The 24,883-nt window shown below is 50.3% G+C and overlaps 1 protein-coding gene across 1 annotated transcript; it reads left to right on the forward strand.

Moving 5' to 3' along the window:
* Positions 1–24,208: 24,208 nt before the first annotated feature.
* On the forward strand, positions 24,209–24,670 carry CCDC182 (coiled-coil domain containing 182; the record flags this gene model as incomplete). Its single annotated transcript, XM_080682119.1, has 1 exon — positions 24,209–24,670. One exon carries the CDS (start codon positions 24,209–24,211, stop codon positions 24,668–24,670), a length of 462 nt encoding a protein of 153 aa, XP_080538245.1.
* Positions 24,671–24,883: the final 213 nt, after the last annotated feature.

Below are 24,883 nucleotides of genomic sequence, written 5' to 3' on the forward strand. Positions count from 1 at the left end.
AAGTGACCATTACAACCCAACGACTGGAACGACCGGTCGACCTGTCACTATGATGCACACTGACCACCAGGGGGCAGATGCTCAACACAGGAGCTGCCCCCTGGTGGTCAGTGCACTCCCACAGCCAACCTCCCGCAGCACCTCCCCCCGCTGGCCAACCTCCTGCGCACCCCCCCCTCCTCTCAGCTGGCCAACCTCCTGTGGCCCCTTCCCCTGGCTGGTCAACCTCCCCCTGGCTGGTCCCCCGATAGGCCTTGATCACTGGCCAGGCCGAGGGACCCCACCCGTGCACGAATTCATGCACCGGGCCTCTAGTTACTATATAATATTCTATCATAAGGGTGTACCATAATTTCTTTAACCCCAATATGACTGACTATCTAAATGGCTCTAGTTTTTTGCTGCTCTCAGTCACATCACAATCGACATATGTGTGCATAAAGCTTTTTGACATTTTAGTTTATAGCCTTAGGATGAAGTCCCAGAAGTAGAATTAGAGGCCAAGAGTATGAACATATTTAAGGTTCTTCATGTATTTCTCCAAATTGCTTTCCAAAATGGTTATATCAATTCATACTTTATTAGGAGTCTATAAAAGTGTTAAACATGCCACACTCTTTCCAGAAATCAATATACCCTGTTAAAAATTAGTTTCTAACTCCTCAAGTCTACTCTCCTTGAAAAAAAAATGTTACAGATCAGGCTGACCTTGTCTTTGACCTCATCCTCCCTCTGGTTTTCTCCTTGTTTCTGAGTAGATCCCCAGCTCTTCCTGGCTGTTCCTGTATCTTTACATACACTGATTCAAACGGAAGCCACCTGCTTCCATGGATGGTAGAGCAGAAGCACAGGAGGAGCTCCCAGATCAGCTCTGGGCTGCCTTACTCTGGAGTCTTTCCTCCTTCATCTTCTTTTTTTAATAAATGAGAGAAATATAAACCTCTATCTTGTTTAGGCCTCATGGATCAGGTCTCTCTTACAGAAAGAGAAATGCAATTCCCAAGTGTGAAAGCCTGGAGAAGGTCTGTAGTTTGCAGGTCTAATGACACACAAGCAATCTGCTGGAAGGAGTCCATCTGGCAGGATCCAAGTTCCAGAGTCATCAGATGTGATGGAACAAAATGATAAAAATAGGTGCCAGGGGCTGAACAGCGGTGGAACCCAGGATGAGGGGAGGAAATGGGCTAAAAGGGGAGAGGAAAGAGCCCCTAGGGGAGGGCAGGGTTTTCCTTACCAACTTTGAGAGGGATGGCCACATAGGGCCAAAAGTTGAGCTTGAAGGAACAGGACCCCAAATCGCTTGTGGATTCTGAACAGATTAGATGATACACCAGAAGGCTTTGACACAAAGGTGTTAAAACAACAAAGGACTGTTTATGTGTTCCAGATCCATATGGGTTGACTGACCATCAATTATTCTGCTCCTTCCTTCCTTCCTTCCTTCCTTCCTTCCTTCCTTCCTTCCTTCCTTCCTTCCTTCCTTCCTTCCCTCCCTCCCTCCCTCCCTTCCTCCCTCCCTCCCTTCCTTCCTTCCTTCCACTAATAGTAGGGTTACAGTTTGGTGGAAATTAAGCCCAATCTAACCCAGCCCGAGGCCCGGTTGAGGAACATCCATGCACTTTCCATTACATGAGCAACGCACAAAGGCCACCTGTCACCAACCCTGCGGGGGCTTAGGGCTGCTCAGGAAGGCCTGCCATTCAGGGATGTGAGGCACAGCCAGGTTGTATCGTAAGTGGGAAGTCTGAGGCTCAGGTACTCAGTGTCAAGGCTACCTGGGGCCAGGTGAGGGCGGCAAGGGGGTCAGTCAACTCATTCCCTGAGTGGACACAGACACCGTGGAAGGTTTGTTTCCCAACTTAAACAAAGAGGAGAAGAAGTGGCTTGCGCTGTGCGGTTAACCTTGAAAGAAAGTCGCTGACGAAGGTCACACACTTCACCCTTGTCCCCTGACAAATGCAGCACTTCCCAGTTTTCCCTCAGACGTCTCCCTATCAAGATAATCTGTAGATTTCCCTCCAGTTGGTGTATTGGCTGCAAAGATAATGTAGGTATTTTCAGCCAGCCCGGAGCAGGGCAGATAAGGGAGGAGAGTGGGGGAAACTTGATTGAGTGACCAAGATAAATGCACTGTACCACAGGAAATCGAAATGCAAAAATAAGGATTGGGAGCATCTGAAATATTTAAAAAGAGAGAGAAGAACGGGCAATCTCAGCCTTACCCCTTCGTCGCCTGAGCTCCTGAATATTGCAAAGGATAATAGGGCGGAGGAAGCCCCAGAATAGAAACTAGCCATTAGGAAGACAAAATGACAGGGTTGGCTTACAAATGGGATTATAATTAAGAAAGGGGGAGAAAGAAGAGGGGCTTGGGGTTTGATTCTTCACCTCTGGTCTCACTTAGGTTAAGTCTCAGAGGCAAGCTTCCCTGTGTGGTGGCTTCTGCCTCCAAGAGACCTCAGTCCTGCCCTTCTTCTCCGAGGATCCGTGGAGGAGGCGAGAGTTGCGGCCTGCTTGGTTGAGGGACATGAGGAGCGCATTGGGTAGAAGCAATGCCTGGCTGCGGCCACCCAGAGGCCCAGGCCCAGGCCCAGGGGGATTGAATAGCTCACATACGATAAGCGTTTACTTCTCTGTGATGTCGCAGTTTGAGGTGAGCCCTCCATACAGTCAGAGGGACCTGAGTTCCTGCCATCAGGCCTTGGCATAGTCTATAGCAGGGGTGGGCAAACTTTTTGACTTGAGGGCCACAATGGGTTCTTTAACTGGACCGGAGGGCCGGAACAAAAGCATGGATGGAGTGTTTGTGTGAACTAATATAAATTCAAAGTAAAGGAGCGGAGGGGAGAGCAAGAGGACCGGATAGAACAGCCGGATCCGGCCCGCGGGCCGTAGTTTGCCCACGGCTGGTCTATAGGGTTGAGGCTGGGCTGCCAGGTTGGCAGCGGCAGGGAAAGAGTGCAGAGAGGGCACACCCCGGTGCCCCAAGGGATGGCCACTCAAGGCTAAGAGTTGAGCTTGAAGGAACAGGACCCCAAATTGCTTGTGGATTCTGAATAGATTAGATGATACACGAGGAGCCTTTGACACAAAGGTGTTAAAACAACAAAGGACTGTTTATGTGTTCCAGATCCATATGGGTTGACTGACCATCAATTATTGGAAGCATCTGAAATATTGGCTGGGGTGCTGGGGGGCAGCAGTCTCTGGTGCGACCTGCATAACAGTCTTGGGCCTGGGCTTCTTCCTTTGTCACAGACGCTGCGGTGGACAAGCTGAGTGTATCCATCCTCGTTTCCAGCAGGGTCTGGTGGCAGAAGCACTTCTTGGTGAATGTGTGGTGGCATCTTTCCCCATCTGCTTGCAAGTGATCAGCCCCCTTCCCCGCACCCTTGCACCAACCTGGGCTGCAGGAAGCTGACATGCTCATTTCCACTTATTATGAACGAGCAGCAGCATCTTTGCAGAAAGTCTCCCTTTTATCCTCCCAGAGTACAATCTGGGACGGAAGGAGGCCAAATTAAACCATCAGCACCTAACAGGAGGACGGGACTTGCAGGCTCAGGAGGGGCGTACGGAGCTCCGAGCACAGACCACCCTCCCAGCCCACAGCAAGGAGGGTGTATCTCTCACAGGCTGGAGGCTGGAGGTGGGCGGGTGGGTTCCTTGCACCAGGCCCCCAGCAGCCAGGAGCCAGCCTGCTCTTCCTCAGGGCCGCCACGTGTGCTGTCAGCCATGGGCAACCTCTCAGAGCGAGTGGCTTTGGATCATCTTCCCAAGATCTGTTCCCCGGTGCTGCCGCCTCCACAATCAATATGCATGTGTTGTCAGGAGCTCCCTGCTGGGCGAGCCAGATCTAAGGGTTTCGGCCCCCTCCAACGTAACCTAATGCCCGCCTCTGTTTTTAAGGATAAAAATCTATGCATAAAACGCCCTAGTGATTCAGAGGGCACAGTCTAGCTTATCTATTTTTTCCTTCATATCATCTGCTTGGCATTTGTTGAAACAATGAAACTATTTTCTTTCTTTAGACATGAAACATGGCCTCGGAAACCTTGACTTGCAGACAGAAGCCCTGGGCTCTCCTGGGGTCTCCAGGCAGCGCTCATCCTGGCTGCAAACACTTCCCTCCGCCAAGCCTCTCTCCGATGCGACCTGGGAGCAGGCTGAGCGTGCATTTCTCAGGAATTTGCAAGAAAAAAAATGTGTTTATGCTGGAAGAATACTCTCAATATTTTCAAAGTGCCAGCTGCTCTGACTATGCACCTGGTTCAGGGCGGCTAATGTTTTCTCAGAGCCGGTTACTTAACTTGTTTTTGCCGAAATCTATAGTCTTTTTAAAAAATATATATATTTTATTGATTTTTTACAGAGAGGAAGTGAGAGGGATAGAGAGTTAGAAACATTGATGAGAGAGAAACATGGATCAGCTGCCTCCTGCACACCTCCTACTAGGGATGTGCCCACAACCAAGGTACGTGCCCTTGACCGGAATCGAACCTGGGACCTTTCAGTCCTCAGGCCAATGCTCTATCCACTTAGCCAAACTGGTTGGGGCAGTGGTCAGCAAACTGCGGCTCGCGAGCCACATGCGGCTTGCAAGCCGCAGTTTGCCGCCCTGTTGACTAATGAGTTTGCCGACCACTGACCTAGACTCTCGATTCCAATAATTACAGGCTGTTGTTGTTCCTTGTGATTAAGCCCCTTAGGGCCATAGTCTTATTTAGATACAGAACCTTAAAGGAAACCACTTCCCAAGTCCCAGGAGTCGCCTCATCTTCCTCCCCTGGCCCTTCCAGGCTCCTGTCAGGACACTTTCTCATCAATCTTTGCAGTTTGAGTTTTAGAGGACAGCGCTCTTCTCTTTTCTTTTCTTTTTAAAAAACGTTTATTTTTCAGTCTTTATATAAGTCACGCAAGTTCACCATAAAAAAAATGGATAATATGGAGTAACCAGGTGATCGAATGAGCAGGGCTTGGTAAGGTGCAAGCAGAAAGCAGCTTTCTTCTCCCCGCCTGGCCCTGCACACCGGCTCTGTGGATCCCTTTCCTCTTTCTCTCGCGTTTTGGATCCTCCCAGGTAGGAAGGAAGAGTCTCAGTTCTCCAGGTAATAAAATGTCACGTCCAGTCTCCGCTCAGACTCCCATGCAATTTGTAACGTCTCCCCTCCCTACGCTTGGCCTGTGGGCTCAGGGTGTGGTCAGCCCCCTCCCTGTTTCCTCCCTTGTTCTCCTCCTCCTCCACGTGGCAGGCTGCCTTCTATTCAGTGTGGGAGGGAAGTGGGGGGCAGTGTTAAGGGCTGCTAGGTCTCTGTTGACCGGAACAGTTGTCGCCGGGTGTCCCCGAGGTGTGTTTCTCTTTTGGGGTCTTTGGAAACACCAGCTCTCCAGAGACCAGAGTCAAATGACAACTCATGTCTAAGAAGCCACCCCAAGGGCCAGAGCTGGCAGTCTGTGTGCAGGCCTGGTTACCCCAAAAGGGGGTCTTCGGTAGGGACACACCATGACTGGCAAGACGCAGAAGCTGGAAACAGGCAGAGGAGGGGGTGGGGTCTGGGTCCATGTGGGAGACTGTTTCTGTCCAGCCCAGGCGGGAGGTGGATTATATGGGCAGCTTCTTTTAAAGGGGCCAGGCTGCGATGGACCGCGTGTTGCTATTCTCATGGGCCCTAGATGCTAATGGTAAACCTTGCCGATCTCATCAAGGTCATTGTCTTCATTGTTGCCATGATTAGCGTTACCATCGTCAACAACCGCATCCTCAACCAAGGGGACGATGAGTTTCTTTGTGCAATTAGAGCACTCCTGGGAGGACCACCTGGGTTACATTTGGCTCTTCCTTACCCTCTTCCTCTTGTCTCTTACGGAAAGGAACGTTCTGGGCTCCAGCTACTCTGCCATGTTTTTTCCTTAAAGGACAGAGTGGCTGGAGGTCTCTTTCCTGTTAGTTCCCAAGGTGGGAGTTACCTTACACTCCTTTTCTACCCCTTTCTTCCTATAAACCAGGGAGGAAATCACACATGAACCCGATATAGCATCCATTGATAAGGCCAACTCACATTTTGCTCGTTGTTCAAAAGGCAGAAATGCCTCTCTTCTCGCATCATCTTCTTAACATTTTCAACTCCCTCGGTCAAGTCTTCTAGGACTCCCAAAGCTTAGAGCCGTAGGTAGCAACAAAGCCCCAACTTTGCAGAGATGTTAGTGCTCTCAATTCAAAAATTTTTTTCTTTCTTTTTTTCACCCAAAATGATCCAGAGGACAGGGTGGGAGTGGGTTAGGAAAGAGAGAGATCAATCTAAAATGTGGAGGCTGATGGCTAATGGCCTTTAGATTGCAAAGATTGGGTAAACAGATTTAGCACACTGATTCAACATATTAATTGTTTGTTAACCTTTGCGTAACCTTTAGGAAGCCTTTGAATGTGTGGATTTAAAACCCAGAGTACACTGGAGGTATTCCCATGGCACGACCCACTTTTGCAAGGTGTTAAAACTCATTAATTTTCTGTTGAAGCTGGGCAGGAAAGGAGGGTTTGGGGGAACAAAGAATACCAAATAGAAAACTAATCAAGTAAATTAATGTATGCAGAAGGCTCTCTCCCAGGCTTGCAGAAATATCCATTTGTTACCTATATAAGCTATAATTACATAAAATGCAAGCGACTGAGAGATGGAGTGTGATTTAAGGGTTGAGAGAGCAAACATAATAACAATAGTGTGATACTAATAGCCATCATCACTCTAATAATGTTGGCCCTTGGCTAACACCCTCATTTAGGGATCTCTGAGCATGTTAGCCACATTAATTAATCCTCTTGCTGTATGGGTGTGAAGGTTGCTCAGAACCATCACCCCCTCACCCATTACCTCCTCAGGTGGAGAGGAGGACATCAGAGCTGGGAGGAGGTTGTGGGATTCAACTCTGCCCTGGCAAGCTCCAAGCTGGAAGGGGCCTGCCAGCCGAGCGGCAGGCCATGGTCTTGGTTCTGTGATGCTTAGATGAGAAGAATGGATCACTGATGGTCTTCTAGTAACCGAATCGTTCAGCCATTCGACGAACACATCTGGCCCCCTGCCCTGTGCTGTTTGAACGCTCTTGGCTTTGGAGCTGCAAAGCCAACACCCTGGGTCCCTCAGGCTTCCTTCTGCAGTCTGGGGCCCTCTGACGATGACCTTGACCAATAGCAATGATGGGAGATATCAGCTTCTGAAAGCGTCTGCCCTACCTCTTGGTTAGAAGCCAAAATAAACCAGTAGGAACAATAAAGAGTAAAAAAATAGAGAAAACAAAAAGAATCTCACCTTATACACAAAACACCATTCCTTTTGCCTAAACCCTCCAAAGGTAACCTCTGTCTGAGCATTTATGTACACATATTAGGTATTTAGGGTTTTTTTTAAACTTATTTTAGGCCTCATCTATTCCTCTTGGTCCCAAACCTAGATAACATGTGAGCAATACATGCTTATGTATTGTTTTTCAACCAGTTTTTTTAAACACTGTCTTAACCACATCAGTAGGTGTAGATTTCCTTCATTATTTTTAAATAACTACAGAGTGTTCCATCGTATGGATGGACCATCGATTTCCCTAATGATGGGTATTTAAGGTTGATTCTCCTTTTTTATTATGAGCCTTGTTGCCATGAACACCATGCCTACCACCTCGCAGACATCTGTCATATTGCCATGGGGTCGATTCCAGGGGTCAAAGGGTGTGGCCGTTAACATTTTGATCAATGTTGACACATTGGTTTTTTTTTTGTTGTTTTTTTTTTTTTTAAATATATTTTATTGATTTTCTACAGAGAGGAAGGGAGAGGGATAGAAAGTTAGAAACATCGATGAGAGAGAAACATCGATCAGCTGCCTCCTGCACACCTCCCACTGGAGATGTGCCCACAACCAAGGTACATGCCCTTGACCGGAATCGAACCCGGGACCCTTCAGTCCGCAGGCCGACGCTCTATCCGCTGAGCCAAACCGGTTTCGGCGACACATTGTTTTTGAGAAAGCCTTTCTTCTCTCTCTCTCCCTCCCTCCGTGTGAGAAGGCATTTCCCCGCATCCGCACCAGAACTTCCAGCCTTGTGGCTTAGCAGGCTCTTGCTAATATCCACTAATCCTCCTGCCCCATTTTCCTGCCTTGGAACCCTTAAACCATCGCACCTTAAGTTTCCTGTGCTCTCGCCCCGGTGACCATGCCTTAGTCCTAGAGTGGAGTCTGTCCCCTGGGTAACAAGTTGCCCCCCACCATGAAATCTGGAGACACCCCCAGCATCCACTGTTTAATATTCATCGGGAGCCTGCTGTGTGCTGGGCCCACACAGCAGCCGAGACCTTTGGGAAGAAAACATGCAGTGATTTGAAAGGCAGAGATTACTTAATAAAAAGCAACAGCCTCGTCAGAGGCCACAGAGGTGCCACTGTCTCCCTGGGCGTCTGTATGTTCCTGGTGAAGCAGCTGGGGGTGTGTCCCCCTCTGAGAAGCCACATGAATGCGGCAGCTGCTTTTCTGCATGACGTCTGTGCAGTCCGATGGGGAAGCTCATCACTTCTCCGTCTCCGAGCAATGAAACTGCACCGGGAAGCTCTGTATCTTTCTATCACCCCCGTCACGACTCGGGGGAGTGGATACAAAGAGCCCACATCCGTGGTTAATTGGCAAAGTTATCACCTTTCCTCAGAGGCCGAATGTCCAGTGCATTTCCAATGTCTCTCCTCTTGCCAAGACCGGAAACAACTGGCTTTGTCCCTCGCCCGCACCTCTGGAATTAAATGTCATTTGCAAAGCCCATAATTGCCTGAAGAGACAGTCAGTCGCTTCTTTTTGTCTTCCTCAGACTCTGATACCTTTAACCCGGCCCACTCTCACGCCTGCCCCCCCTCCCCGCAGACTTTTGTTTCCCGAGTCCCACCCCAGGGCCTGTCAGATTACATATTTTATTGCGTGGAGACAAAAAGCCATCTGGAGCTCCTGGTCTCCACTGTCAGTGGGCCGGCGTTCCCAGGGTCTCCTGCCAGGCCCCCGATTAAGAATCACCCCCCACCAGCCCTCTCTCTTTATCTCCCCGCGCCCACCCCCCCCCCCCCCCCCCCCCGCCCGACCCGCCTCAGCTCTGGTGCCTGGTCCCCTATCACTGGGATCCGGCTTCCTTGTCTTGGCAGAACAATGTGGGCTGTCAGCTTGTATTAAGCGTCGGGGAAAGCGCCACAATTTCAGGAGGCTGAAAGCTTACAGATTCTTCATTTGGTTCTACGAGCCCAGACTGTCTCTCCTGGTTGCTAATATACTTATTTTAGGCCTCATCTATTCCTCTTGGTCCCAAACCTAGATAACATGTGAGCAAAGAGTCTTTGTAAGGACACAGAGGCCAAGGACAGCACAGAAGCTGGGGGGTAGGGGGTGGGGGAGTGGGGGTGGGGTGGGGGGTGTAAACTCATCTCCTTGGCTCCAACAGCCCTGCAGGGGGAAGACCTGTGCTCGGTCTGGGTTGGGTGAGGATGAGAAGAGAGGCCACTACGCCTCCCCCAGGCGGGTCAGGGCACCAGGAATCACATTTGCACTTTAGGATGCCTGGGTTGGGACTGTAGGGTGAGAAGCCAGGCCCTGGTGACCTCTGACATCCCAGTCCATAGAGAAGGCTCGCAGTGGGATGCAGAGGTCTCTGCGTATAAGAGGGGCTTTGTCACACCTGTCAGAATGGCTATCCTCAATAAATCAGCAAACAGCAAGTGTAGGCGAGGAAGTGGAGAAAAGGGAACCCTCTGCACTGTTGGTGGGATTGTAAATTGGTGCAGCCACTATGGAAAACGATATGGAGTTCCCTAAAAAAGAAATTAAAAATAGAACTACCATATGACCCAGCAATTCCACTTCTGGATATTTATCCAAAGAAATCCAAAACACTAATTTGAAAAGATATATGCACTGTTCATAGCAGTGCTATTATAAATAGCCAAGATATGGAAGCAACCTAAGTGCCCATCAATAGACAAGTGAATAAAGATGTTGCCATACATATATACAATGGAATGTAAGTCAGCCATAAAAAAGAATGAAATCTTAACATTTGCAACAACATGGGAGGACCTAGAAAGTATTATGCTAAGTGAAATAAGTCAGACTGAGAAAGACAAATACCATATGATTTTACTTATATGTGGAACCTAAAGAAAAAAAATAAATGAACAAACAAAGCAGAAACAATCTCATAGAGATGAAGAATAAATTACTGGTTGCCAGATGGGAGGGGGTTGGGGAGATGGGTGAAAAAGGGAAAGAGATTAAGATGTACAAATGGCCAGTTATAAAAAAAAACAGCATAGGGAATATAGTCAATAATGTTGTAATAACTGTGTATGGTGTCAGATGGGTACTAGACTTATAGGGGTGATCACTTTGTAAGTTATATAACTATCGAGTCACTATGTTGTACACCTGAAACTAATATAATATTTTATGTCAACTGTAATTTAAAAATTAAAAAAAAAAATAGTGACTTTGTCAGGCAGAAAGGAGGCCTTGCCCTGAGGTGGGCTTAGGTGCAGGCATGGCTGCCGGGCTGTTCCTGGAAGAGCATTGAAGGGCCGTGTGGCCAGCAGTCAGGAGCTGGCATCTGGCTTTCCCATCAGGGCTCTGCCCGTGGGAGCCATGTGGCCTTGGGCAACGGCTGACTCCTTAGTGTTCTCAGCTGTGAGAGTAATCTCCTACCCTATGGGCTGATGTGAGGATGGGATGAGATACTGGTGTAAAGCTTCATCATGCATAGCTCCTCGTACATGCTCAGTCAATGCTGCTGTCATGATTATCTCTGGTTTAGGATTCGAACTCCAGGCACCCAGTCTCTCAAGTCCCACTTGGCAATGGTATCATTGGTCTCTGAACTGAGGAGGTGGCTGGGATCTCTTCCCCCGAGCTGCCTGGCGTGTGCCCTGCAGGGTGTCCTGTCAGGGCCAGCACCTCACCCTACGCTGGATGCCTAGGGAGGCGCCATGCACCCTTCCCCTCTGTGGACTGCTTCGGGTGGTGGAAGGTTGTAGAAAGGTCAATATATCAAGTATCGTGTGCTTAAACTGAAATTCAGCCAGGTCTCCGACGTCAGATTCCAGATCGGCTCCGGGAATGCGTAAACTCTCATCTAAACAAGTCAGCCATTGGCCTTCAGATCAGAAACCCAATCAGAAGCATTAAGCATGAATGTGTTCATTGTCCTTGTCCTCTCATTTGAAAATGAAGCTGAATTTGTCTCCGAGCTGAGTCATCCCAGCACTTAACCAGGGTCCATATGACTCACGCAGGAGCACCTGTCCGGGGATAACCCTGCCTCGTCTTCCTGTGAGCAGCCGTTCTGTTTCTCCAGGGAAAACAGTGGGCTGGAAGGGCACTCCCAGCTTCTGAGCGCATACATTGTTCTGTGTAATTGTCACCAAGTCCCAGGAAGTAGGTTTTATTACCCTCATTTCACACATGAATAACTGGGGACTCAGAGAGTTTGAGAAACTAGCCCACGGCTTCAGAGCCGAGTGAGGAGTCAAGCTCTGTCCCCAGATCTGTCTCCCACCAAATCCGGGCCTCCCACACCACACCAGCCCCTCCAGCAGCCTTTAGTTAATCACCGAATAGAGGTGGACATGGTACCTGTCAGGTTTTGTCACGAGTTAGCACCTTCAAGTGTTCCATTTTCACAGACGGTCAGCTGGCTGGACCCTAACACTACAGCGTCTCTCCCAAAACACGAAACCATCACGAGGCTCAGCCTCTCACTAACGACCACAAACCGCAAACCGCCTTGGGGAACAATCCCTTTTAGAAATGAAGCCGGTTGCAAACTTGCCGTGGACAAAGGCGGCCGGGATGCCTCACAAATCTTTCTGTAATGAGCGCGGGGGTGGAGACGTTCCTTCGAGTTGACTATGCTGATGTTGATGAAATATTTGGGAGCTTCAAGGCTCCTGTGGCTTTGCCCTAAACCGATGTAGAGTGGAAACTTTTCTTATTTCCAATGAGGTCACAGTAGAAAAGCAAAATGGTTGGCACAGACCTATGGAAGTGGTCAAAAGTGAACTGTAGGTAGAAATGCCTAGGTCTCCCCATGTCCTGCTGCAGAAAATAGACACTTTGTGCCATAACCGGTTTGGCTCAGTGGGTAGAGCACAGGCCCGCAGACTGGAGGGTCCCTGGTTCGATTTTGGTCAAGGGCATGTACCTTGGTTGCAGGCTCAATTCCCAGTAGAGGGTGTACAGGAGGCAGCTGATCCATGTTTCTTACTTTCTATTCCTCTCCCTTCTCTCTGTAAAATCAATAAAAAATATTTTTTAAAAAAGAAAAGAAACGTTTTGCCATTTGTGTATTTCAGTTTTTTCCAAGATTAGATAATCAAACTAGCATGGTTTCTAATGTTCTTCCAGCCTCACCCCATAATGTTGTGTCTCAATGCCAGGCACCATTGGGGATGAAATAAAATATGATTACATATTCTAACAGCAAGAACAATTCATAGAGCCCTTGCCACATGGCAGGCTCTGTTCTGTGCCACTTTTGATCTTCACAGCAGCCTCCTGAGGTAGACATTATTATCATTCCCATTCTAAAAATGAGGAAACTGAGGCCCAGAGAAGTTGAGTAACTTGCCTGAGGTCACACAGCTGTGGGGAAGTGGATAATATACTCACACAGCCCTCACAGCCCTCTGGGTTCCTGTCCCAGGCCTCTATTGCACCCACACAGATAATCCCTCAGAACTAGTTTGTCAGGTAGAAAAATTAAGTGAATACAGTATCAAAGATACAGCAAAGGTGACCAGCCTCCCAGGGCCTCACAATTCTTATTTGCACCGAGGCTGGTAGGTCAGATCAGTTTCACAAATCCCAGGCGTGAGGGTCAAATATGCACAGTGTTTTTCTTTTTATTCGGAAAAACTGCCAACACTTGAAATAGGGAGTATTCACCTAAAAACCCAAGTCTCCAGGATCTCATGAAAAACTGGAAGATCTGATGAATTTGAGCTCCCCTTCCTACAGGGCATGAGCAGTAGGGGACGGGGACTCATAGACTTACACTCAGCCCCCTACCCTAGTTCCTATTTCTTCTCGGCCCCTCGAGGAACATGGGTTTGTAGTCCCTGGACTCTGCATCACCAAGACCCTGTCCCATCTAACGTGGTCCAGGTGGCCCAACCGGCATGGCTCCGTGGTTGAGCGTAGACCTATGAACCAGGAGGTCACAGTTTGATTCCCAGTCAGGGTACACGCCCACGTTGCAGGCTTAATCCTCAGTGGGGAGCCTGCAGGAGGCAGCCAATCAGTGATTCTCTCTCATCCCTGATATTACTATCTCTCCCTCTTCCTTCCTCTCTGAAATCAATAAAAAGATATTAAAAAATAAATAAATAAAGTGGTCCAGGTGTTCCATGTGCTCAGCTGGCCTCTACATTTCCACAGGGCCGGAAAGGCCCGCTTCCCTCTGACCCCCGCAAAAGCCACTGTGGGGGGGCTCAATAGTTGTGTGACAGAGTCTGTCACAGAAGTGGGGAGCTGTATGCTTTGTGCTGCTGTGCCCTGGTTGTTGTTTTTTAGACTTCTCTGGCAAATCAAATTAATTCTTAAATTAAATATATTGGGGTGGCGTTGATTAATAAAATTATACAGGTTTGGTTGTTTTGTTTTATGTCGCTGCTGTTGCTACGGGGAGGCAGAAAGTTAGGGGAAGACATACGTTTTCATTCTTTTTCAGCACCAGGTCTCAACTTGACCTGCCCCTGGGTGGGGGGCAGCCATCTATGTCCTGGCTGGGCTGGGCATGAATCACCAAATCACTTTGGGACCCATCTCTGCCTGGTTCTTTTTACAAAGACCCTGCTTTTCACAGATTAATTGTTGTCAAACACAACTTATTTTCTAATCCTTTCAGGTTCCATTTAAAACCTTCTGCTTTATTTTACCTTTGTTGATAAAGTTGCTGACAGTATTTTTTTTTTTTTTTTTTTGGATTTGCCAGTGATGGTCCAGTTTGACAAATTGGATTCTTAAAGCTGATTCTTTGAAGGAAAGGATGCAGTGTGACAAGACAAGAAACAGCTCATCCTCGAATCAGGAGGATAAATAAAAAAATAAAAGCAACCCCATTCTCCGGCTTCCCTGTGACTCAAAGGGTGTCTCAGTTGTCACTGATAATCTAATCTTTCTATGATAGGCGAGGAACAGGACAATGGCGACCCAGCCCGGCTGCGGGTGTGATAGGCCTCTGATTAATAGGACTGTCCAATGAGCCTCCAGCCCCCAGAAGATGATTAATGACATTTGATGTGAACTCTGACCTCCCCGGCAAGAACTGAGGGAGAAAAGGGAGCTGTTCAGACAGGAAGGTGCATCCTGAAAAGCTGATTGATTCCTGAAGGCTTTGTTACTCAGAAGGCGTGTGTGGCAGGGGGAGGAAGAAAGGGGGGCCTAGGGGAGGCCCAGCCACCCTCGCTGCTGGTCCTAGGCTCTGAGGAGCGTCCTGGCCCAGCAGGGTTTCACAGCAAGCACCTCTCCCATGGAGCAGCCTTTTAATTGCCCCAAACACTGTGTCTCAGAAGCAATTCCCTCTGGGGCCTTAGCCAACCTCTGCTGACCTGGGTCATCCCCAACCCATGAGATCATGTTGATCCCTCCCTAACCCAAGTGCCCTGGATCAAACCAAGGAGGCTTTAAAAGCCAGGCTCCTAAGCATCCTTTTTACTCTATCCCCTGGATGGGCACAGGGTGGCTTGGAGTTACCAGGCTTATGGCAAAAACTTGCTTCTGTGGCTGCAGGGAGATGCCAGAAGGAAAGGGGATGCTGAGTGCGATGGGCAGCGATGGACTGTCAGTCCACACTCAGGGTTCGGGAGGCAGCCTGCTGGGCCCCAATGGCTTGGCTCCAAGCACACCTCACACTTGGCAGTGGTTGGGTCTTCTTTGCTTAGCTCTCCAGGCTCACTTTCCCAGGTGTCTCCCCTTCAGAGAACGGCCATAAGATAGCCTTAGAGGTTTCTAATTATATCTTAGCCCAACTATCACGTCCGTAGTAGCAACCCCACGTCACTGTCCTACGGAGAGGGACCATTTGGTGGCTAGGCCTTGGCTGTCATCATGACCAAATGATTACAGCCGAGTAAACTGTTGATCACGAGATCAATCAGGGGAGTGTGTGGGCTGCTGACCTCCCGAGAGAAGGAAGTGCACCTGCCTGTGGGTGTGAGCAGGCCCTGTGAGAGAGGAGCCCAACACGAGACGCAGGGGAGTGGGAGCCAGAGACGCAGGGACCCTGAGAGGAAAGAGGCAAGGCTGGACTTGGCCACAACCCTCACTTCCTGACAATACACTTCAAAACCCCTTGATGCCTTCCACCTGCTGGATTTGGTTTCTGGACCCTCAGCCATTCCAGGCTGCGGGGAGGGGGAGCAGCTATTAGCCAATGTGTAGTCTAAGCAATGCCACCAGCTTAGACCACACATTGGAAGTGGTGCAAGTGTTTAACTATTTTATGGCATTTTGGCTTATCTGACAGATCTGAGGGGAAGATGGACAAAAGGAAGCTACTGTTAAGGACTCATGCCCAATCCAACCGGGACAAAGATGAGTCTTGGGCTCATGCCTGGGCTGGAGGCTCTTTAGTTTCAAAGGGACAGTGCACACAAAGCCCCTGGGCTAGGCACTGGAAAGCAGCACATTCCTGGCAGGAGTTATTATTGTTATTAATTTTTAGTGAGTTATTATTAATAATGGGATGCTACTGGATGGCCGTTGGACAGTGTGCCCAGTTGTGAAGAATAACAAAATTCAGGAGCATATATGGGATGCTGGAAACGTATTCAGAAGAGGATGTGTAATTGGGCATTTATAATTTCCTTCTTAACTGAGAACGGATCCCCTCGCAACTTGAGGCCTATTGTTCAGTTTCTGCCTGTGGGACTCTCACCGGGGTTTGGAGTAACTCATTAGGTTGAGAAGTAGGGCGCTCCCTGGAATACAAAAGGCCAGCTGAAGAGCTTCCCTGGCAGGGAGAGCAGATGGGCTGCCTGGGCCTCCCCTCCGCCTCCCTTCCCAGGTCATGCGATGTGTGCGAGGAGTGGGAGTTCATGGAGGGATTACTGGGGCAGGGCATGGACAGCCACTGTCCCTCCTTAACTGCCGAGTTCACGCCTGCCCACGAAAACTCCCGCCCTCCACGGTCATGATGGGTCATGATGTAGCTATTTAATAACAGGCCAGTAAATCCGACCAAAGCATTCAGCTAACGCAAGTTTACCTGGGGAAGGGACCAGGGAGGAGGGAGAAAAATGGCAGAAGGTGAAGAGACAAACTGCTTTACTGTTCAAGTGATAAAAGGAAGCAGGTTTGACGTGGGTTAAGGTTCAAAGCCTCCTCCAGAAGTTCCCAAGGTCTGGTGTCAGTCAGGGAGCCTCAGGTATTGATTAGCTCAGTGATGGTTAAACTGGGGTGATCGTCAGTCATCTGATAGGCTTGTTAAAACACAAACCGCTGGGTCCCACCCCCCAGGGTGTCTGATTCCGAAGTTTCCAGTCCATACTGCTTGCTGCCAGGCCCAAGACACACTTTGAGAACCACTGTATTGGCTAGATTGGTGGAGAGCATCGGAATGATTTAGGGATCTTGCTTAAATTACCAAATTCTAGGGCCTTTGTTACAGTCATGATGTGTTTGGCTGCAATTAATAGAATACCAGGTGAACGTTGTTTAAGCAAGAGAGGCATTTAAATCACGTTTCAATTCGACAGGAGGTAGATCATTTGAGATCTGGTGTAGCGAGTGACTCCATGATGTTATACAAAATGGAGGCTCTTTTGATCTCCTTGTGCATCCTTAGCACAGCTGAATTCTTATCTTAGGTTCGTTGCCTCAGGATTGCAGAATGGCTGCCACAGTTCCAACTATAATGTTCTCACACGACTACATCTAAGACATAAAAAGAGGCAGACTCTCTCTCTCTCCCATTCCCTCTCCCCCCTCCCCTCCCCCTCTCTTGTTCCCTCCCCCCGGCTCCCTCTCGCCCCCTGTTTGTTTCATTCTCTTATATCATATGTAAAACCTTTCCATAACGCTTCCCTTGGCAACTCATTGCTGTGAAGTGGGTTACAGGCCCACCTTAAATGAAACAATAGCAACAGGGAGTGGAATTACAGAACGCGCCCAGGCTCACCACCTGGGGCTGGGTGAGGGCTCTCTCTCCGGAGCTGCTGCTGCCTGATTCTGGGACCCACGAAGGAAGGAAGGAATGCTGCGGGGCAGAGACTGACAGCGCCTGCCCGGCGAGGGTGACTTGTCTGGGATTTCAGACTGTCCTCATTGTAAAACGGGAAGTGGCACATCCCAGGAACCCTCTTGGTTCAGGGCAAATCAAAAGGGTTGGTCCCCCGAACTCCAGTCTCCCAAGACCTTCTGAGTTAGAATATCTCGAGGGTAAAATCCAGACCTTGCCCTATTTGAAGATCACCGGGCTTCAGTTTCCATGAAGCCAAACTGGGGGACTCAAGGTTGACATCATCCCGGCTAACCTCAGAGCAGGAAATCCCAGGCGAAGGGGTGTGGGTGAGACTCCAGAGCTGAAGCCTGGAGGGGCCTGGGATCTCCTAATTCCACCCCCAGCCTGCTCCTTGTCCCCACCAGGAGAAGGGACCGTCTAACTTACCGGTAGAGGCCCCGCTCTGGGTGGTCTTGAGCCCTGCAGCCACCTCTGTCAGGCCCCTTAGCACAGAGCCGTGCTGTAGGACAGAAATCCCATCTCAGGTGTCTTCTATCCTGAGCATCAAGCACCAGGGCTGGCTCATCTTAATCATTCGTTAAATGTGTGTTGAATACATGAATGAATGAATGAATGAATGAACGAACGAATGAAGACTGAATGAACAGGGAGGCTGCACTGTTGCATAAAAAACGACCTCTGGCATCTAGACCCCAAACCAACTCTGTAGCAGTCAAGTGCCCAGAGCCTAGAAACCTCCCCCCTCTTCAGGAGCGCGGGGCCCTGGGTGGGGGTGGGAGAGGGTCGCGCTCTTCCGCAGGGCTCACTAGATGACTGCGCCCCGTCGCCCTGGCCCAGGCTTCCAGGCTTCCATGGGAAGCTGTGTGTGTCCCCACGGCGGTGCTGGGTAACTTTCCGATGGTTTGAGCTCATTACTCATCATTAGGAGTCCTGGTGTCTGGAGTTTTCCAGGTGATCAAAGCTGCTCTGTCTGGAGCCGCCAGGCAGGCCCTGGTGTCTGTCACCAGTAATCCCCACCCACCCACCCCGCGCCTCACCAGGCAGACAGTTAAGTAACCCAGGAAGGAGGGGATTTGGTTTTTAAGCTCGCATAATTCAGCTCGACACCCCGACATGCAGGCAGTGGCTCTGGCTCTGTTCCTGGTTAGAGGGGTATGGGCCCGAGGGAGCAGCAGCTTGGCTTTGCAGGGTGATTTTAGAGCCGGTGCATGCCCTACTGGCCTGCTGCCCTCAGGAGGGCTGAGGGTGGGAAAGAGAGTCAGCCACCCAAACAACATGGGCCCCCATCACCCTCCTGCAGCTCTGTCTACTGTCCCAGACACTGGCCTCCAGATACTGCCCCTGCCCCCTGCCCCCCCGGAACAGAAGCTCCCACTGGGCTCTTACGGGTCCCTGGTGTCTGATTGGCTCAGGGTTCAATTCTCCTCCCCAAACCCCTCAACACTCCCTAAGTCTGTGTCATTGCAAAGAAAATGTGTCACAGGCCTGAACCCCAGAGTTCTGATGTTTCAGTAAAAATCACAAATTCCTTCAATGATGGGGGTGGGGGTGGGGCGGAAGGATGCTTAAAACAATGGCCTTGTCTAATTTTAAGAAAAGGTTGGGATTACAAAATCTGGCCTATAATTTTTCTGATTTGACGAGCCCAGCCAGTGTGTCTCAGTGGTTGAGTGTCATGTGGTTTTGGGCTCAATCCCCTGTAGGGGGCGTGCAGGGAGGCAGCTGATGGATGACTCTCATCATTGATGTTTCTATTTCTCTCCCCTCTCCCTTCCTCTCTGAAATCAATACAAAAAAAATTTTTTTTAAGAAACATTTGCCTAGCCCTGCCCTAAACAGTGCGGTCACACTTCCTGTCCACATAGAAGGCAGTCTAAGGTAGAGTAACCTTGGGCAGCTCATTCGTCTTGGCAATGGAAATGGCTTTGCTAAAGAGTTAATATAAATGTCCAGGTACCAGCTTCATGATGGGTCATTTAAGAAAATTAGTGTTGAGAGCGGGATAGAATATTCCAACTGGGGCTATGCCAGGCCCTTCCTGGCCTGGTCGCTGGGTCACTGTGCTGGCCTGCGGACCCGGCGAGCCTCTCTTTCGTGCGTGAGGCTGTTCTGCCCCAGCTAAGTTCCGTGCCTGGTGGAGGTGGAGCGGGTGGTTGGTGCAGGGCATCACCTCTCCCCCGCCTGCTTGGAGGCCCCGCCTGGCACAGTCCTAGGTCTCCGGGGCTGGAGAAGGGCCAGCCCACTGGTGGGGCTGCCTGTACTGCCATGTCCAAGGACCGCTCCTGTGTCTTCAAATCCACTCCCACCAGCATGTTTTACATATTTTAATTAAAGTGCCGCCCTGGCTGGCAGGGCCTCTGATAGATGGCGCTCAGCCGAGTTGAGTTGCGGGTGGCAGTGGTGTGAAACATGGCATCCGACCATGCGCCCCTGCTCTCCAGAAAGCTTTGGCTCCCACCCTGGAGGCGGGCCCACTAGGGTTCCAGGAAGGAGGCCAGGCCACAGGCGGTGGGCGGGTGGCAGGCACAGGGAGGGGTGGCCAAGGTAGGGCTCCGGGATGGGAGAAGGGCTCAGGTAGGAAACCGCCACGGCTGATTCCCACAAGCCAGCTGGCTGGTGGGCCGTGGATGAGTCCTGTTCTTGCAGACACACAGCTCCATGGACACTCCTTATCAGTGTCAAATTATGATAAATGGCGACGGGGAAACGTTGCTGGGTGGCAGCTGCCGCACCGCGGCGGGAAGCAGGTATTTTTAGCGCTGTGCCTGGGCCCTGCTCTGGGTTAATTAATCATGCTGAACAGCACCGAGTTGGGTTCTTGGTCCTGGTCCCCACCTGCACCCCAGCCTTGTCCCCATTCCCCAGACCGGAAAACCAGCTGCAGAGGTGGACGTCTCGCACAGCTAGAGTCGCCCTCAACAGGGCACTGGGCATTCACGGGGGATGCCATCCCAGGTCTCCCACGGCTCGGGCCCTGCACCTCCCCCTCCTCTCATCCTCCTTCTGGGCCTGTTCCTGCCTCAAGGCCTCTCCACTTGCTGTTCCCAGGTATCTTCATTGTTCCTGACTCACCCCAAGGGCCCTCCCCTCACAAAGCCTTCCCTGAGGGCCCCTCCCGCCCCAGGCCCTCCATCACCTTGTCCTGTTTACTCCCTTCAGAGCACTTAGACCAGCCCAAGCCACCTTCTTTGCTGATTGCTTTACTTTTTTGTCTGTCTCCTTCTGCTGAAATGCCAGCGGCTTGAGAACAGGGGTCCTCTCTCTTGTTTTCTCTCTTACATCCGCTGCCCAGCTCAGTGTGCACAGGGCAGGTCCTCAGTCAATGCCCTTGAACACACGATTGGATGGATGGGTGAGTGAAGGCTGGAGGGAGGCCCTCTATGCGCTTGGATTTTAAGATGCCATGTGTCTTGTTGGTAGAGGCACATCTGGGGAGACACGGGCTGTAAAGCATCCTCCCCTGGGCTAGCAGCCACCTGGGGAGGCCCAGGCCCAGACCCAGGCCCAGCGGATTCTGGGAAGACAGTATGCTGGGTAGGGCCAACTACTACTTCTCTGCTTTGGAAATAGCCAACCACACACTCTTTGGTGTTGCTGAGAGATTGCTCTGAACTTGTAGGGTTCTTTTCATAATTTTTTTATTGGCCGTGGAGGCAGAGGGACTGGTTTTAAGGGGTTTCTAGAAGACTCTGCTCGAAAGCTGACATGAGCAGCTCAGTTTTGGAGAGTTAGCTTGGTTTCTTCATGTGTTTCTCCTCCAGTACAACTTGTGGAAGCTACAGCCGGCTGTCTGTCCTCCCCTCTCTTGCTTGGTCCTTGCATGGGGAGGCTTGTGCTTCGGGGAGGCCCGGCCTAGTCCCAGGAGGGCCCGTGATTAGTCAGAGCCAACTATGGGAGCTCCAGCTCCCCAGCCAGTACTTGGGTTAGAAATAGGACCATGAATGTGATTCTAAATGGGATGTGAGGAGCTTTAAAGGGTTCCCCTCACTTTTAAAGAGGCACACGAAGGAGTGCACATATGTCCCTTTTCTTCACATGCAGAGGCAGAGACATGACAGGGCCTGGGAGGGGTGCTGATTCATGTGGGCAGGAGTGTCCCCAATCCAAGACCTCCTAACACATGTCCACCCTTGAGACCCTTCCCACTCAGGTGGGATCTGATTCTCAGGGGTGGGATCTGGATCTCTGTGGGGTTGATAGCTCCTCTTGCTCCCCCATTATCCTGAGACACAGGGAGCCTGTGAACTGTGGGAATAGACCAGGGACAGACGTCAGAATCCCTTTCTCTTGACACCCTGAAGAGGACAAACAGACGTGCTGTCTTTCCTGGGTTACATGGAAGGGAATTTGTGAGGAAGGCACAGGCCTGGACTGCGAACCTTCTAGGAGGTGGACATGCAGAGCATGTGCCCAGTGGCGAGTTGCCCCTGCTGAGGCCCCAAGAAAGTTCGGGAGCTGCCCAGCCTGGCTCCTCTGTTGACAGAGACTCATGGGGAACGCGGTCCTCCCCAGGACTCTGAGGAGAAATGAACTGAAACCTCATGAAAAAGCACCAGGGAAATTGAGGAACGTTTCTTTCATAGCTCTGGTTCTGACTTCCAGCATTCTCTGTGGGAGAGAGACAAAGAGGCTGAGGGAGAGAGAGAGAGAGAGAGAGAGAGAGAGAGAGAGAGAGAGAGAGAGAGAGAGAGAGAGAGACTCAAAGAATGAGATAGACCACAAGACAGAGACACATTTTTTCTTTCTCTGACTCAAAAAATATTTATTGGGAACCTACTATGGGCTGGACCTGCATATAGCCCCTAATAATACACATAAGACTGCAGGCTGTTGACATCATCTTCCCAGTTCCCCCTCTGGATCTCAGGTCTGGGAATCAAGAGGGTGCTGTTTCCAAACAGACCAGTAGGTGTCATCATGTCAGAAGGAAAGCCCGGGGAGGCCCTGGATTTGAGAGCTACCTATGAATTCAACCTCTATTTCATCTAGTTTTCTAAGTGCCCTTCGGGTAGGGCACCAGGCAGGACACTGGGGGTACGTAGGATGAGAGACGTAGTCCCTGTCCTCATGTAATTTACAGGGGGGCCTGGAAGGATGGGTCCTAGGTCACAAAAAGAGGGAGAAGGCGTTAAGTGCCTGGGGAGAGGTTTAAAGGAAGGACCGTATGGATCTTAGAACATCAGAGACCTCAGAGAAGTTGCCTCCCACTTTCTCACATTACAGCAGAGACAATAGGCTCAGACAAGGGAGGTGGCTCACCTGTGGTCACATGGCAATTCCAGACATCAGATCTTCTGACTCCTAGAACAGTGCTCTTTCCACCAAACATTCTGTTTCAATATTTGGGTTTGTTATCCCATCTTGAGATTCAAAACTACACCTTAGTTTAGCCATGAACTTCCCTGCAAAGTGCCCTCTCTGGTGCCCACTGCAGGCACGCTAGGACCTAGAGTCTAGGTAGGCCAATCTGCATCTCAGGGAAGGCAGCTGCCCTCATCATGGGCCCTGTGGTTGCATAGTTGACTTGTACAGGTTCATGAGGGCCAACTGAGCATATCTCTTCCCAGAGACATCCTGTAGGTAGCCTGAAATCAGCCATGGTGGGAATATTTACACTACGGAAATTGGCAACAGCTTATAAATCAGAGCTATTATTTTTTTCCCTCCCAGGGAGCTGCATACCATTGAATTAGTGTTCAGACTGTCTAAATAAGGAAACTGAGACTCAGGGAGGGAAGAGACACAGCTGTAGGTGGTGGAGCTGCACCCCAACCCAGGTGATCTGATACTAGCGTGCTCAGAGGTGGTGGCATCAAAAGGACTCAGAGCCACTTGGATGTGGAGGGGTCTACATTGATCCCAGGTTTGTCACGTGGATGCTAGCGTGGGTGCTGCCGCGGGATGGTGTCATTATCCAGACAGCAACCAGTTTAAACGAAATGATAACCAGTTCAGCTTTGGATCACATTTGAGGCACATTAGAGAGATGTTTAGATTAGGAGACCAGAAGAGAAATCTGGGCAAGAGATTGAGATGAGCAAGATAGAGGTTTGTTCTTGACTAAACCAAACGTAGGTCAACTAGAAACATTTCCTTTCTTAGAGTAATCAGATAGGAGGTGTGCGATTCACCTCTCTACATGTCTTTTCTCTTCTTTTCTGGCACTTGGGAATGATCCGGCACGCCGGGAGTGAGGACCATCTCGCTTGCTACCCTTGCGCCCTGGTCCTGGTGCAGAGTGAGCACTCAGCGAGTACCTGCAGAATAAATGAATGACCCGTTTTTACCCCGCACATCCCAAGTCAGCACTGCTGTGGACCATACATCAAAACCTCAGTGCATTTCTCGCCGCTTCTAACATTATCTAGAATTCTGACATCATTATAGGAGTATGGATTGGAATCAGAAATTACTTTTTTTATAGCATTTTAGAGCTAGAAGTGGATTAGGTATTATCTCTTATGATGTGCTTGTTTCACTGATGAGGTACTGAAGCCCAGAGACCATTCCAAGACCCTCCAGGCCCCTCCCAGTGTGGGAGACCACCCAGCCTTGGCAGCCAGTGAGTCTGGCCTGGCCTGCTTTGCTTTGGCTGGTTTACTTCCCTGCTCTGGGCCTCGGTCTGTCTCTGAGGTTAAGGGAGAGATTAAACTCTGGTTCTGGAAGGGTGATGAGCTGATCAGAACCCACATCTCAGGAGGGACAACTAAATACCACTTGGGTGGATGAGCACACAAAGCTCTGGATAACCAACCAATGGGACTATAATATGCAAATGAATGGATTGTGGCTTTGCCTCCTGATTGGCTGAAGGGGCCCTGATGTCACAATATGTGGGTTTCTCCACTTCAAATGATTGTATGTCTTGTCTCTAGCATCCCCCTCCTCACCTACCCCCCAAAACTCCACTGACCTGACAGGTCTCTTAGCTCCCTCTCTTTGTCCAAACGGGAAGACTATGGAACCACTCTATCAGGCGGGGTCCATTCTCATGAAGGTGAATACTTTACAAGGGAAGAAGATGGTGGAGAGCGGCCTCCAGTCCGGGGACTTTTCCATCCCCCAGTCGTGGCCCTCCGGCTTCCTGCCGTCAGCTGACTTGGAGGTCCTGCAGCAGAAGGTGGCTGCGGTACAGCGGGAGCTGGAGGACTTTAAGAATGAGGCCTTGAAGGCCATCCATTACCTGGAAGACGCCTTCTGTGAGATGAATGGGGCCCTGGCGCAGCAGGAGGAGCAGGCGGCCCGCGTGAAGCAGCGACTGAGGGAGGAGGAGGACCGGGGCATCGTTCGAAACAAGGTCCTCACCTTCCTGCTGCCCCGTGAGAAGCAGCTCCGGGAGCACTGCCAGCGGCTGGAGGGCATGCTGTTGGGCAGGAGCCGCGAGGCGCTGGGCCTCCCCAAGAAGATCCAGGCAATCTGAGGCCTCCCCAAGCAGGAGCTGCGCTTCTAGCGAGGAGCAAGTAGAAGATTTTTTAAATGGAAGGACAGACCCTAAGTCCTTATCCATTGGCTCCTCTTCCCCCATTTTTGTTGCTTTCCTCCTACCTAAATAATACCTTGCTGAGAGGCCAGAAGACCCCAGTATGTTCTTTCGGTGGAGCTCCATTTATCCAGCATCGTCAGAGAAGGAGGC

This window comes from Plecotus auritus (assembly GCF_963455305.1).
Source record: "Plecotus auritus genome assembly, chromosome: 7".
Taxonomy (NCBI): domain Eukaryota; kingdom Metazoa; phylum Chordata; class Mammalia; order Chiroptera; family Vespertilionidae; genus Plecotus; species Plecotus auritus.